Here is a 15,570-nt window from a genome sequence, read left to right as displayed (position 1 = left end):
AAGAGTAGTGCAACTTGGGTACAGTGCATGTTTGAACCTTCAGCCTAACACATCTTTTAAAAAGTTGCTCTTGTTCTAGGCTGAGACACCAAGACCAGGTACAAGCAATATACAAATAAGCAAGCAACATGCATGATTTAAATTCAGCAGTCCTGCATCTAGAGAAATATAAAAAGTAGTTAATAGCATTGAATTGTACTTTTCATTCCTCCTCCAAATATTCTCAGAGGAAAAATTACCTGTATGTTCTCACCGGGTGGTTGGATCTAGAATCAGCCAGTTTTCTGTTGTAGTTTGCATATCTTGACCATTGAGTGGTTCTCTGATCTTAACTTTCAGTTCCAACCGACCACCGGTTGACTTTCTGCCATCAAAAATCTAAGGATAGGACAACAAGTGCTCTTCAGAGAAAAATACTACAGAATGGAAAGAATCTACAAGATTTATCACAACTTGGCAACTTTTTAAAAAAATAAAAGTAAGGCAATCAGACATGCTGCAAATTAAGTTTAGAATGAATAGCATCTGAAATATTGTTAAAGTTGACCTATAATGAAAAAGGTTTAATTGCATTAAATATTCTTGGGAAAAAATAGAAGCTCGAAATTATAAAGCTCTTTCAATTCAAAGTGCACATAAATAGAATTTAATCAAGTTGCACAAAGCAAATAATCAATTCACCAACAGCAAAAAAACAGGCAGGACACAAGTCAGTCTTAGGCTCATCTGTAACCTCAGCTAATTAGTCTTACACACATACACCCACAATAAACAGACTTTACTATGAATATAATCTCACAGAGTGAGAACAAAGAATAATTGCAATTAAGGAACCCATAGTGTTAAATTCATTCGCAATTAAAATAGAAATGTTTCAAAAGAAATGATGCATTGGATGATACTTGCTACCTCTCTGGCTGATCTCCAAGAAGTTAGGCTAATTTTTCAGGCCTTCAAAACACCCATGGTTATAATCTTTACACTAGCTTTAAAATCACATTTGTTAATTTCAATGTCAAACACAGGGCGAGTTGCATATTTTAGTTTTAATTGAACAAAATTTTCTACAATATTAGCTCCTCATGGGATTCAGAATTGGCTCACCCATATAAGACAGAAGGTGGTGGTAGATGGAGCGTATTCTGCCTGGAGGTTGGTAACCAGTGGTGTTCTGCAGGGATCTGTTCTGGGACCCCCCCTCCGCTCTTTGTGTTTTTTATAAATGACTTGGATGTGGAAGGGTGGGTTAGTAAGTTTGCTGATGATACAAATGTTGGTGGTGGTGTGGATGATGTAGAAGGTTGCTGTAGATTACAACAGGATATTGATAGAATGCAGAGCTGGGCTGAGAAGTGGCAGATGGAGTTCAACCCGAATAAATGTGAAGTGATACACTTCGGGAGATCGACTTGGAAGGCAGATTATGAGATCCCTTAGGTAGAACTCTTAGCAGTGTGGAGGAACAGAGTGGGGTCCACATCCATAGATCCCTCAAGGTTGCTGCGCAGGTTGATAGGGTTATTAAGAAGGTGTATGGAGTGCTAGCCTTCATTAGTCAGGGTATAGAGAGCTGCGAGGTGATGGTGCTGCGCTATAGAACTCTGGTCAGACCACACTTGGAGCATTGTTTTGTTCTGGTTGCCTCATTATAGGAAGGATGTGGAAGCTTTAGAGAGGGTGCAGAGGAGATTTACCAGGAATGTTGCCTGGATTGGAGATCATGTCTTATGAGGATAGGTTGAGTGAGCTAGGGCTTTTCTCTGAGGAGGATGAGAGGTGACTTGATAGAGGTGTGAAAGCTGATAAGAGGCATAGATCTAGTGGTCAGTCAGACTTTTTCACAGGGTAACAATGGCTAACACAAGGGGACATAATTTTAAGGTGATTGGAGGAAGGAATAAGGGGGATGTCAGGGGTAAGTTTTTTTACACAGTGGTGGGTGCGTGGAATGCACTGCCTGCAGAGGTTGTGGGGGCAGATATATTAGGGACATTTAAGAGACTCTTAGACACATGAATGAAAGAAAAAGGGGGCTATGTGGGAGGGAAGGGTTAGATAGATCTTAGAGCAGGATAAATGTCGGCACATTGTGGGCCGAAGGGCCTGTACTGTGCTGTAGTGTTCTATGTTCTACTAGGAATGAATAATGTTTTGTAAAACACCTGATGTGAAATTGTGGCGGTATTCTATTTTAGAGTGGCTTTATCTTGAATTCAAAGCTAGTTGCTTCACTTTTGGTCTTCGGTAGAATACATTGTTTATGAACCTGCAGTACAGACTTGTACTCTTCCATGGTGCAACAGAAATAACATTTGCAGTTTCAACTTGCACAATGATTTAACAGATCATGGGCACTGGTACCCTAGATTTGACTGTTGTTAGTTTATTGCTTTGTGGAAAGCTCATAGCCAAATCCAGTTTGGTCTGAGCACATGTTTATTTAGCAGGCATCACTGGAAGAGATTAGGAGGAGAAATGATTTTTTTCTATCACAGTGTACTGGAAGTCAACAGCAGCAAATCTAGTGAGATCAGCTAACACAAGACATGACAGGAAACTAACCTATCTATGATCTTTCCAAGTTATAGTTCAGTTCTCAAGAGCTTTTCTTATGGAGAAAATTCCCAAGCTAAAACATTAAAAAGCTTTAGGAATACACAGTAATGAGAGTGACTTTTAAAATGCAGAACTACAAGTGTGCTAAACAGTAAAAAAAAGTGCAATAGATCTAAGCACCACCAAAACCAAAGGCTTTGCAGTCCAGCCACATCCAATCAGGAAAGCTGGAAGTCAATTAATGTGTGGAAGGAGGCAATGTCAAGAGAAAATCCTATTCTTTACAAGTGCCAAAAGGTAAGGCATAGGCCAATGATTTGTAACCATCTTCAGCTAAAATGATGACCTCTGATTTTGCCCAACACCACTGCTGTCTGGAGCATTAGATTCAGCATAGAGCAGGGGATGAGACAGCATTTTGGTTAGATTGCTAAAGATTTCAGCTTCTGAACTGGCCATTCTCTAGCCCAACTATTCAGCTACAGTTATAATACTGGTAACCAATAATGTGGAAAATTGACCAGGATAGTCATGCCAACAAAAAGCAAGACAAATCCATTCTGGCAATTAACTCCAATCATCAGCCAAGTGATGGAAGGTACAGGCAATCCTCATATTATGGCCATTCGGGTCATGGAAATTCACTCTTGCAGAATTCCCAAATCACTACCCAAAAATTTGAGATATGAAATAAAATTAATTCTCATGGAATTTAAGTGAAAAAAGTACATTTTTTTTCTTAACCCACATTTCTTTACTCACTCACAGATGACGTGGCTTTGTGTTATGGAAAATGCAATATCACATGATCACAAGACAAAAGTAGGCCATTTAGCCCATCGAGTCTGCTCCGCCACTTCACCATGAGCTAAACTATTCTCCCATCTAGACCCAATTCCCGGCCTTTTCCCCATAATCCCTTGATACCCTGACTAATTAGATACCTATCAATTCCTCCTTAACCACCTCCAATGATCGGGCCTCCACAGCTGTATGTGGCAACAAATTCCATAAATCCACGACCCTCTGGCTAAAGAAACTTCTCATCTTTGTTCTAAATGGGTACCCTCTAATTCTAAGACTGCCCTCTTGGCCTGGACTCACCCACCAAGGGAAATAACTTTGCTACACCTACTCTGTCCAGTCCTTTCAACATTCGAAATGTTTCTATGAGGGCCCCTCTCATTCTTCTGTACTCCAAATGAATACAGCCTAAGAGTTGACAAACACTCCTTGTATGTAAGCCCTTTCATTCTGGGAATCATCCTCATAAATCTCCTCTGAACCCTCTCCACCATCAGCACATCCTTCCAAAGATAAAGGGGCCCAAAACTGCACACAGTATTCCAAATGAGGTCTCACCGGTGTCCTATAGAGCATCAACTTTACTTTTATACGTTATTCCTCTCGAAATGAATGCCAACATAGCATTCTCATTCCTTACTGCTGATCCAACCTGGTGGTTAACCTTTAGGGTATCCTGCACAAGAAACAAGTCCCTTTGCACTTACAAATTTTGAATTTTCTCCCCAGCTAGATAATAAACTGCCTATTTATTTCTTATTCCAAAGTGTACAACCACACATTTCTCAACATTGTATCTCATCTGCCATTTCTTTGCCCATTCTCCTAAACTGTCTAAGTCTCTCTGCAACTTTTCTGTTTCTTCAACACTTCCTGCTCCTCCACCTATCTTGGTGTCATCTGTAAACTTAGCCACAAAGCCATTTATTCCATAATCTAAATCATCGATATACAGTGTATAAAGAAGCAGCCCCAACACCAACCCCTGCAGAACACCACTAGTAACTGGCGGCCAACCAGAACAGGATCCCTTTATTCCTACCCTTTGCTTTCTGCCTATCAGCCAATGCTCCACCCATTCCTGTAATTCCATGGGCTCTCATCTTATTAAGCAGCCTCTTGTGCAGCACCTTGTCAAAGGCCTTTTGAAAATATTGATTTTTTTTTCAGGAATGTAACCCCCCCCCCCCCGACAAAATAATGTGGGGGTGTCACCTGTATCGTCAATAGTGCTATCAAACTGCACTTGCTACTAACAATTCAGAGTTTGGGTTTTGCCACAGTTATTTGGTTCAGATCTGAGTACAACCTTGATCCAAAGATGGACAAAAGAGCTGAATTCCAGGGACAAAATGAATATGATTGTCCTTGACATCAAGGTAGCATTTGACCAAATGTGGCATCAAGGAGCCTTGGTTAAACTGAAGTCAATGGGAATAAAGGGAAAACTTTTCCACTGGCTGGAGTAATACGTAACACAAAGGATGATTGTGGGAAACAATCATTTCAGACATCTGTGTGTCACTTCCATGGCTAATGCCTGAGGCACGACCATCTTCAGCTGCTTCATTAATAAACTTCCTTCCAACTTAAGAAGTGGGGATGCTCACAGGTCGCACAATGTCCAATTCCATTGGCAAATCCTCATAAAATGAAACAGCACTTGCCTGCAAGTGGCAATACACATCTTGACCCAAAACATCGACCATCTCTGCCTCCACAGATGCTGCCTGACCTGCTGAGTTTCTCCAGCGGTTTGTTTTTTAATTCAAACACATACGATAAATGGCAAGTAATATCTATGTCATTCAGACGCCAGTGAAGAGCTTGGCAAGAGAATCCAACTACATACACTTTATATTCAACAGCATTACTCTTCTACCTTCAATATCAAGCAAAATATAAATACTGGAGCTAGCTACATGAGCAAATTAAGTACTGGACATTCAGGAATCACCAGGCCCCTCAAGCTTGCCCCACCATTCAGTATGGTCATGGCTGATCCAATGCTGGTCTCAACTTCTGTGTCAGTTACCAATCACCCTCAATTCTTTGATCTTTCAAATATTTTTCTATCTCCACCTTAAATGTATCTAATGATCTGGCCTCCACCACCCTCATGTCTTGATGGGCAAACAGGAGTCACTCACACAGTGTAGAAATTTCTTCTCTGAGGATGGTGAATCTCTGGAATTCTCAGCCCCTAAGTGAGGAGTGTTATGGAACTCCCTGAATGAATGCAGCTCCATTATACCCAAGAAGCTCAATGCCATCCAGGATAACATAGAACTCTCGATCTTTGTTGTTCATTCCTTCTAGTACCAATGCAGCATGGCAGGGGTGCTTACTATCTGTAAAATGTACTGTTGCTATTTGCCAAAAAACTTATTCAAAAACATTTTCCAAACCCAAGAACCCTACCTCCCAGAAGGACCAGGGCAGTACACACATGGGAATGCCACCACCTGCAACTTCAATAGCAAGGGAACACATTATAGTGAGTGAGAAGTACACTGCCATTTCCTCAACAATGCTGGGTCAAAATCCTGGAGTTTCCTGTCTAATAGCACTGCAGAAGTAGCTTCATTCCATAGATGCAATTGTTCCAAGAAGGTGGTTACACTGGAATACAATAAATTAGTAACCTACCTCCACGATTTCTCTGACCTCACATTCAGTTTCTAGCTTGTCCAGTTTCAGCTGTGCAGTTCCAACTGGTTTGTCACTCCTGAAAAATCCACTAAGAAAAAAATCAAAGCAATTAATCTTGTATGACAGAAACAACCTTGCAAAACATAGCAATCTCTGCCCTAAGTTAATGTACTGGTATGTGGAACTGTACCCAGAACAGAAACAGTGGTAAACCAATAGAGAGAATGAACGTTAAAGGACACTTTCAGGGAAGAAAGAAATAACCATGAATTTACATTAGGTATAATAGGACACAGATTTGCAAATGCAGTCTCCCTATAGTGAATGCCCGATCTGAACTAGGTTAATACAGGTGATTAGGTCCTCCTTCATAACAGGAAAAGGAAATGGCTGGCAAACAATCATTCTCTGTGCTTTGCTGATGGTGCACTATATAGTTCAATTTGAAACCACCCTGGAAAGAGTCTCCAGCATATTCACTGTTCAGATCATTGTGTGCCTTGGAGAAATGAAAGATACAGCTTCTAGGATTCTAATTTCATTCTAAAGAAAACATTAGCAGAATTGAGGAAATCTATTTTAAATAAGCACATCATTTTGCAGTCAGTGGCAAGCTCTCCATGCTAAGATCAAACTTGCCTCAATCACATTCGTCAGCATGATCTTGCTGTCTGGAGGTAGCCAGATCCTCAACAGTGAGGCCCTCCACAGTGCCACAGTCTTCACCATGTTATGTGGGATGGCCGGGGGGGGGGGGGGGGGGGGGGGAGGGTTGGTGGGGGGGAAGGTGGTGGATTTGTGAGGGAAGGTTGCAGCCAAAAGGAGCCTTGCCAGTGACAGGGTCATGGATAGGAAAAAATCAGAGGGATATGGGCCAAATGCAGACAAATGGGACCAGCTCACATAGGCACCTTGGCTGACATGGATGAGTTGGGCCAAAGGGCCTGTTTCTGGGCTGTCTAACTCTGACTTTATGAAACTGCTGAAAAACAATTTGACAGGCGGCCAAGACACACCCATGGGCTAGCTGGCTAATAAAGATGTCAAGACATAGTAAATGATTCTGACATTCAGGATTAAAAATTAAGCTATTAAAAAATTCAAAATAATTGATGAATTTAGGGGAAAAACTGAACCTAAAACTTGCTTCACTAGGTTGAGCAGATACCTCAGTGGAAACACTGGAGAACTGCTCAACAATTGGCAGGAGATTCAGGGCATGCATATTGCAAAGAAATCCTGAACCTTCTGGAAATCAGCTACTGAGTGTGTAACAGTCAACACTTTCCTGCAAAATATACTGTATATTTATTTATTAGTCACATGTACATGAAAACACACAGTGAAATGCATCTTTTTGCGTTACTGAGAATGTGCTGGGGGCAGCCCATAAGTGTCGTCACTCTTCCGGCGCCGACATATCATGGCCACAGCTCCTAACCTACTGGTCTTTAGAATGTGGGAGGAAACTGGAGCACCTGGAGGAAACCCATGTGGACACAGGGAGAACGTACAAACTCCTTACAGACAGCGACAGAATTGAACCCAGGTCGCTAGTGCTATAATAGTATTATGCCAAAATTGTCAAATAAAATCATAATTGCACAGATCTACACAACACAAACAATATAAAGCTCAAGTAAACTTCTATTCCTTTCCAAAGTAGCGCACAGATTTCTCGTGGCAGACTATATTTTATAACATCTCTGTAAGATCACATAAAACAGATACATGTGCAGTGTTAGGCAAACTGCTACTAAGATTCTTACCCCTTATGAAATACTTCAAACTTAATTCCTTTGGTTTGAATTACTCGTTTAAACCCACGATGATTTCTGTTAATATTGAGCACAAAACTCTCATTATATTCTGGAAGAAGAAAAAAATGACTGTAAAAATAGACACAGTACACACTGTAGTTGAAACATGACAAAGGGTTGTAAAAGGCATATAATGGTTGAGCTGTTACCACAAACAGGAGTGGTGTTTTACAACACTGAAATCAACATACAAGAATCATCCTCTTTACATCACTGCCTTATATATAAAAAACTAGTAACAGCCCATTACAACTATTCTAAATGGCAGCCCTTATGAATCAGAATCAGAATTATTATCACTGACTTATATGACGTGAAATCTGTTGTTTGCAGCAGCAATACAGTGCAAATACATAAAAATTACTATAAATTACAAATATAAATAAATAGTGCAAAAATAAAGGATAATGAGGTTTATGGGTTCATGGACTGTTCAGAAATCTGATGGCGCAGGGATGAAGCTGTTTCTGAATCATTCAAAATTCATTTATCGTACACAGAACAGGAGGCAATTCAGCCCTTTGCAGCAAACTGAATAGGCTATTTACTCAAAGTGATCAAGGTTGATTTGTAATGTAACTTCACACACCTGCCATTTTCACACTTCTACTAATACTTCTGGTTAACAAAAACCTATTCAACATCTGATTTAAAGTTAACAATTTGACAAGAGAATTCCTCATTTCCAACAACCAATGACTGTAAAAAGTGCTTCCTAACTTGGTTCTGGATGGCTTTTTTTGTTAAAAACTAATCCCCCTCTGCCTCTTCATTTTCCAATCAGTTGAAATAGGGTAGAAAAAGAATACCTGTTAGTTTCTGGTAAACACCTTGAAAACTTCAATATAATCCATTAACCTTCCTGATTCCAAGGATACACTTTGGGAGATCGATTTGGAAGGCAGAATACAAGGTTAATGGCAGGACTCTTAGCAGTGTGGAGGAACAGAGGGATCTTGGGGTCCACATCCACAGATCCCTCAAGGTTGCCACGCAGGTTGATAGGTTGTTAGGAAGGCATATGGAGTGTTGGCCTTCATTAGTCGGGGTATTGAGTTCAAGAGCTGCGAGGTGATGTTGCAGCTCTAGAACTCTGGTGACACCACACTTGGAGTATTATGTTCAGTTCTGGTTGCCTCATTTTAGGAAGGATGTGGGAGCTTTAGAGTGGGTGCAGAGGAGATTTACCAGGATGTTGCCTGGATTGGAGATCATGTCTTATGACGACAGGTTGAGTGAGCTAGGGCTTTTTTCTTTGGAGAGGAGGAGGATGAGAGGGGACTTGATAGAGGTGTACAAGATGTATAACAGGCATAGATCGAGTGGACAGTCAGAGACTCTTCCCACAGGGTGACAATGGCTAACACGAGGAGACGTAATTTTAAGGTGATCGGAGGAAGGTATAAGGGGGATGTCAGGGGTAAGTTGTTGTTGTTTTTTAACAGAGTGATGGGTGCGTGGAACGCGCTGCCTGCAGAGGTTGTGGGGGCAGATACATTATGGACATTTAAGAGACTCTTAGCTCCCCATTTCTCTATCATTCATGTGTCTATGTGGGAGGGAAGGGTTAGATAGATCTTAGAGCAGGATAAAATGTCGGCACAACATTGTGGGCCAAAGGGCCTGTACCGTGCTGTAGTGTTCTATGTTCTAAATCTCCAGGACCACTATATCCTTCCCAAGTTGTGGCGCTCAAAATTTCTCACTGTATCAGAGTTGGGATGTCATGTTGCAGCTGTCCAACTCATTGGTCAGGCTGCATTGGATACTGTGTACAGTTCTGGTCACCACACTGCAGGAAGGATGTGGCAGCATTAGATAGAGTGCAGAAGAGATTCATTGAGCTGTTGCCCGAAATGGAGGGCTTTACTTATAAGGAGAGATAGAATAGGCTGGGTTTATTCTAAATGGAATATAGGAGGCCTTGGGTGACCTTATGAGGGGCAAAGACAGGGTAGATAGTCTTTTTTCCCAGGGTGGGGAAGTCTAAAACTATAGGGTATAGGTTTAAGTTGAGAGGGGAGGAATTTAAAGGAGATCTTAGGGGCAAGTTTTTGACACATTGGATGGTGGTTATATAATCAGAGGAACTGGTAGAGGCAGATACAATTACAATGTTTAGAAGGCATTTGAACAGGAAGGGAGTAGAGGGATACAGGCCTAATGCTGGCAAATGGGATTAGTGTGGATATGCATCATGGTTATCCTGGACATGTTGGGCCAAAGGGCCTGTTTCTGCATTGTACAATTCCATCACTCTGTATTCTGAATAGCTGTATTGTGCCCTAGTAGCCAGCATTCCATTAAACTTGTTGAATGTTTTCTGTACCTATCCAGGACATCTTTATGATCTACAAACATGCACACATTAGTACCTCTGAACTTGCACTTTTCACAACTTAGAACAAACTTTTTGTTTAAAGTCTTTTTTAAGGATAGAGCGAGAGCAGGAGAGTTTAAAAGAGGTAGATCTCAGGGGCTTGTTTGCGAATTTCAATTTACAGGAATTTAAGATAAGTTTGCTAATTCTTAGTTAATTGTAAGTGGATTGGCTAATTAACAGCAGGCAATAAAAAGCTTGGGTAAGGTTTTATATTACTATTGATCCTTTGTACTTGATTCACTGGAGGCAGGATGGCAGTGGAATGCTCCTGCAAGATATGGGAAGTCATGGAAAACTCACAGTCTCCCTGATGACTACATCTGTGGCAAGTGCACCCAGCCGCAGCTCCTGACAAACTGGGTCAAGGAACTGGAACTGGAACTGGAATTGGATTTGGATGTACTTGGGATCATCTGGGAAGCTGGTAGCATCATAAGCGAGACTTTTACTGAGGTGGTCACACCCAAGGACAGGCTTCAGATAGATGAGTAACCACCAGGAAAAGTAAGGGGAGTAGGTAGTCCATGCTGGGTTCCCCTGTGGCCATTCCCCTCACTAACAGGTATACCTCTTTGGATACTGTTGAGGGGATGTTCTTTCAGAGGTTAACAACAGTAGTCAGGTCTCTGGCACTGTGACTGGCTCAGAGGGAAAGCCTGCAGTCAGATAAGATGATAGTGAGAGAGACAGACAAGAGATTCTGCATCTGTAGAAGAGATGCCAGAATGTTGTGTTGCCTCCTGGGTGCTAGGGTTTAGGATGTCTTTGAGTGGCTGCAGAACATTCTCTGGGAAGGGTGAACAACTGGAGGTTGTTGTACATGTTGGTACAAATGACATGGGTAGAATGAGGGATGAGGTCCTGCAGAATGAGTATTGGGTGTTAATTAAGAAGTTCAGAAGCACGACCTTGAGGGTAGTGATCTCCAGATTACTCCCAGTGCCACGTGCTAGCAAGGTCAGAAACAAAAGGATAGGCCAGATAAATTTATGGCTGAGGAGCTGGTGTAGGGGAGCAGGGATTTTCAGGTTCTTGGACCATTGGGATCTCTTCTAGGATAGAGGTTACCTGTACAAAAGAGACTTGAACCAGAGAGGGCTTACACTAAATTGGCGGGGGGGGGGGGAGGAGAGGAGGGTGGCACGAGCAGGAGCAAGTCATGGGATAAAGCAGTAGCCATCAAGAGCAGATTTAGTAATCAGGATAGCCAGGGGCACAGTAAAGGCAGGGAAGGGAATACCCAGTTAAACTGCATTTATTTCAACGCATGAGGTTTAACAGGTAAGGTGGATGAACTCAAGTGTGGATTGGCTCTCAGGACTGAGATGTTATAGCCATAACAGAAACATGGCTGAGAGAAGGGCAGGACTGGCAGCTTAATATTCCAGGATACAGATGCTACAGTTGTGACAGAAGTACAAGTAAGTGAGGAGGGGGTGTTGCCTTTTTGATAAGGAGGACATAACAGCAATACTTAGAGGTGATATTGTTGGGGTAGGGATCATCCAGTGAGGTCAAATGGTAGAACTTAGGAACAAAGGGAGGGGTCACTCTTGTGGGGCTGTATTATAGATCCCCCCCCTCCCCAATAATTGGTGGGAACTTGAGGAGCAGGTGTGTAAAGAAATTGCTCATAGTTGTAGAATAGGGTTGTACTAGTGATAGAATTTAATACCCCTGCATTGACTGCGTCACCCAGAGTGTTAAGGGCATGGACAGGGTGGATTTTGGGAAACCTGTCCAGGAAAGTTTCCTGAGTCAACATATAGAGGACCCTACTTGGGAGGGTGCAATACTGGACCTTCTCTTGGGGAACAAAACAGGACAAGTAACCAAAGTGGCAGTCAGGGAGCACTTTGGCTCTTGTGACCATAATTCTATTAGTTTTAAGACAGTGATGGAAAAGGATAGGATGAGTCCACATTAGGATCCTAAATTGGAGCAGGGGGAACTGGGCAGGATCTAGCAGAGGTTGATTGGGTGAGCTTGTCTGAAGGGAAAGGAATGAATGGCAAGTGGGAGGCTTTTAAAAGTGTGATATCAAGAGTCCAGGGGCAGCATGTTCCTGTTAGGGTGAAGGGGAACCCTGGCTGATGAGAGATATTGAGGCTCTGGTCAAGAAAAAGCATACATTGTATTTAGTAGGGCTGTGACGATTGAAACCTTTGACTTTGTGTGTGTATGTATGTGTGTGTGTGTGTGTGTATATATATATATATATAGATGAATAAAATTAAGAATACTCTTGAGGGGGAAATTAGGAGGGCAAATAGAAGGCATGAAATCTGGCAGGCAAGGTTAAGGAAAATCCCAGGTGTTTCTATAGATATATTAAAAGGGTGGCTGGGGAGAGAGTAGGTCCCCTTGGAGATCAGCAGGACTGCCTAGGCCTTCAGCTGCAGGAGATGGGTGGGACTTTTAACAAATATTTCTCCTGTGTTTGGAGAAGAAAATCATGGTTGTTCAAGCGATAAGGGAAACAAGTGGTGATGTTTTGGAGGACAGTTGTATTACCAGGGAGGAGGTATTTGCAGCCTTGCAGTGCATTAAGGTGGATAAATCCCCTGAGTGGTTCCTCAGACTTTGTGGGAGACTAGAGAAGAAATTGGAGGCCCTTGCGAAGATATTTGCTTCACTGTTAGCCACTGGTTAAGTTCAAGACCGGAATGTAGTTCTGTTGTTTAAGAAGGGTAGTAAGGACAAGCCAGGGAACTACAGGCTGGTCAGCTTGACATCAGCAGTGAGGAAGTTACTGGAGAGAATTCCAAGGGACAGTATCTACCAGCATTTTGTATAGACAGTCTAATTAGGAGGAGTCAGCATAGCTTTGTCTGTGTAAAGTCTTGCTAGATGAACCTTTTAGAGTTCTTTGAAGAAGTAACCGAAAAGGTAGATGAGGGTAGTGCAGTGGATATTGTCTGCTTGGACTTTAGCAGGGCCTTCAAGGTCCCACATGGTAGGCTGGTCTGGAAGGTCAGGTCCCATGGAATCCAGGGAGAACTAGTTGGGTGGATTCAAAACTGGCTCAGTTAGGAAACAGAGGGTGGTGCTTGAAGGTTGTTTCTCGGAATTGAGGCTGGTGACTAGTGGTGTGCTGCAGGGGTTGGTGTTGGGACTCTTGTTACTCGTTATTTATATAAATGATTTGGATGCCAATGCACAAGGCTTGATCAGTAAGTTTGCAGATGACACGAAATGTGGTGGTGATAGTGAAGGCGGTAATCTTGATCAGTTAGGGAAGTGGGCCAAGGAGTGGCAAATGGATTTCAATACAGAGGTGTGAGGTGATACATTCTGGAAAGTCAAACCAGCACAGGACTTGTACTTCTAGGTCCCTCTGTTCCATTACACTCCCTGGTGCCCTACCATTCAGAGTACAAGTGCATAGTTTGTTGAAAGCGGTGTCATAAGTCGACAGGGTGGCCTTCATCAGTCAGTATATTGAATATAGGAGTTAGGACACTATGTGCAGTTGTACAAGTCGTTGGTAAGGCTGCACTTGGAGTTCTGCGTATAGTTTTGGTCACCCTGTTATAGGAAAGATGTGGTTAAATTAGATAGTGCAGAAAAAATTTGACGATGTTGCCAGGACTAGAGGGCCTCAGTTGTAGGGAGAGGTTGACTAGGCTAGGTCTTTATTCTCCTGTTTCAAGGAATGAGGGGTGACCTTAGAAATGTTTAAAATTGAGAGGCACAGATAAGGTGGACAGTAAGTCTTTTTCCCCAGGGTTTGGGAGTCCAAAACCAGGGGGCATAGATTTAGGGTGAGAGGGGAAAGATTTAAATGGGACCCTAGGGGCAACTTTTTCCATGCAGAGGATGGTGAGTATATGGAACGAGCTGCCAGAGGAAGTGGTTGAGGCAGCTACAATAGTATCATTTAAGAAACACTTGGATAGGTACATGCAGAGGTGGGGCTTAGGGGGATATGGACTGAACACAGGAAACTGGGACTAGCTGGGTGGGCACCATGATTGGCATAGACTCATTGGGCCAAAAGGCCTGTATCACTCTGAGTCCAATGTGAGTGATTTGACATACATCTAAATGGAAATTAATTTGCCCTAAGTTTGTCCATTTGCTTGATGTATTAATATTCTTAAATGTAGTAGCTCTATCTATACTGCCTAAAATGCCACCTCTGTGTTTGTCATCAGCAGACTAGGATGAGACTTTCTATGTAACCCTCTATCATCTACAAATATATTGAATAATTGCTTCCCTAATGCACACCCTTTTGGAACACAACTTATCACATCCTGCCAACATCAACAGATGCCTATTATATCTACTTTGTTTGGCTAATTATCCAGCCAATTCAATAATTGTTTTCAGTTCCATGATCATGTGAAGGACTCTACCAAACGACTTCCAGAAGTTCATTTAACTTCCATTTGGGTCTATGCCAGTTCTATGCAATTAATTCCACTCCCTTTCTTTTTCCCTGACTTCTGTAACTTTATTCCTTTTGAGTATTAACCTTAGTCTCTGGAAAGTTATTCCTGAATCTGATCCCATCATCCTTTCAGGCAGTGATTCCAGATCTTAACATTTTGCATTTTGAATGATTTCTTCTCCTCCCCCACCACCCACCCACACCTCCCCCCCACCTCACTTCTTTAGTCCAAGGAGAACCACAATTTCTCCAGTCTGGGTTTTTTTTTGTCTTTCTCAAGGATCCTTCCATTTACTGTATACTTTCCTCTTATACTTGACCTCCTATAGTGCAACGCCTCGCTTGTTTGGGTTAATCTCCATCTGCCATTTCTATCCATATTTCCAACTGATCTATATCCTGCTGTATCCTTTGACAACCTTGCTCACTGAGTGCTGGTACCTCTGTTTGTGATGTATGTAATTTGGATGAAAATGTAGGTGGGCTGATTAGTAAACTTGCGGAGGACAAAAATTAGCAGAATTGTGGATAGTGAGCAAGGCTGTCAAAGGATACAGCAGGATATAGATCAATTGGAAATATGGATAGAAATGGCAGATGGAGATTAACCCAAACAAGCGAGGCGTTGCACTATAGGAGGTCAAGTATAAGAGGAAAGTATACAGTAAATGGAAGGATCCTTGGGAGCTTTAGTGAACTGAGGAATCTTGGGATGCAGGTCCATAGCTCCCTGAAAGTGGCAACATAAGTAGATAGGGTGATAAAAGGCATTTGCATTTAGACAAAAATCAGACAATCTGGAAAATCCTGAGAGGTCATAGTCAGCAATCTGGCATTTAGCAATGACAAAGAGGAATTCCTTCAACCACAGTAGTGATTCTTTGCAACTCTCTACACCAGATTACTGCGGATGCTAGCTCCATCTTTGAGGACATTCAAAACTGAAGGCAATAAACTGG

At 42.1% G+C, this 15,570-nt stretch overlaps 1 protein-coding gene across 5 annotated transcripts in view; it reads right to left on the bottom strand.

Annotated features, from left to right (window-relative positions):
• The window catches only part of cc2d1b (coiled-coil and C2 domain containing 1B), a 122,216-nt gene that overhangs the window by 52,935 nt on the left and 53,711 nt on the right, over positions 1–15,570 (bottom strand). For 2 of the 5 annotated variants that reach the window (XM_052011994.1, XM_052011995.1), the window contains exons 21-23: positions 7,782–7,881; positions 6,010–6,100; positions 254–378 (exon numbers count right to left, since the gene is read on the bottom strand). In XM_052011994.1, the coding sequence (XP_051867954.1) occupies positions 254–378; positions 6,010–6,100; positions 7,782–7,881 (316 nt within the window). Of the gene's footprint in view, positions 1–239; positions 379–6,009; positions 6,101–7,781; positions 7,882–15,570 lie in introns of those variants that run through there. The other 3 variants (XM_052011997.1, XM_052011996.1, XR_007956001.1) reach the window with 2 other exon arrangements.

This window comes from Pristis pectinata, chromosome 3, assembly GCF_009764475.1.
Source record: "Pristis pectinata isolate sPriPec2 chromosome 3, sPriPec2.1.pri, whole genome shotgun sequence".
NCBI lineage: Eukaryota > Metazoa > Chordata > Chondrichthyes > Rhinopristiformes > Pristidae > Pristis > Pristis pectinata.
Note: the sequence above shows the minus strand (reverse complement) of the source record. Positions and strands in the feature narration are given on the sequence as shown.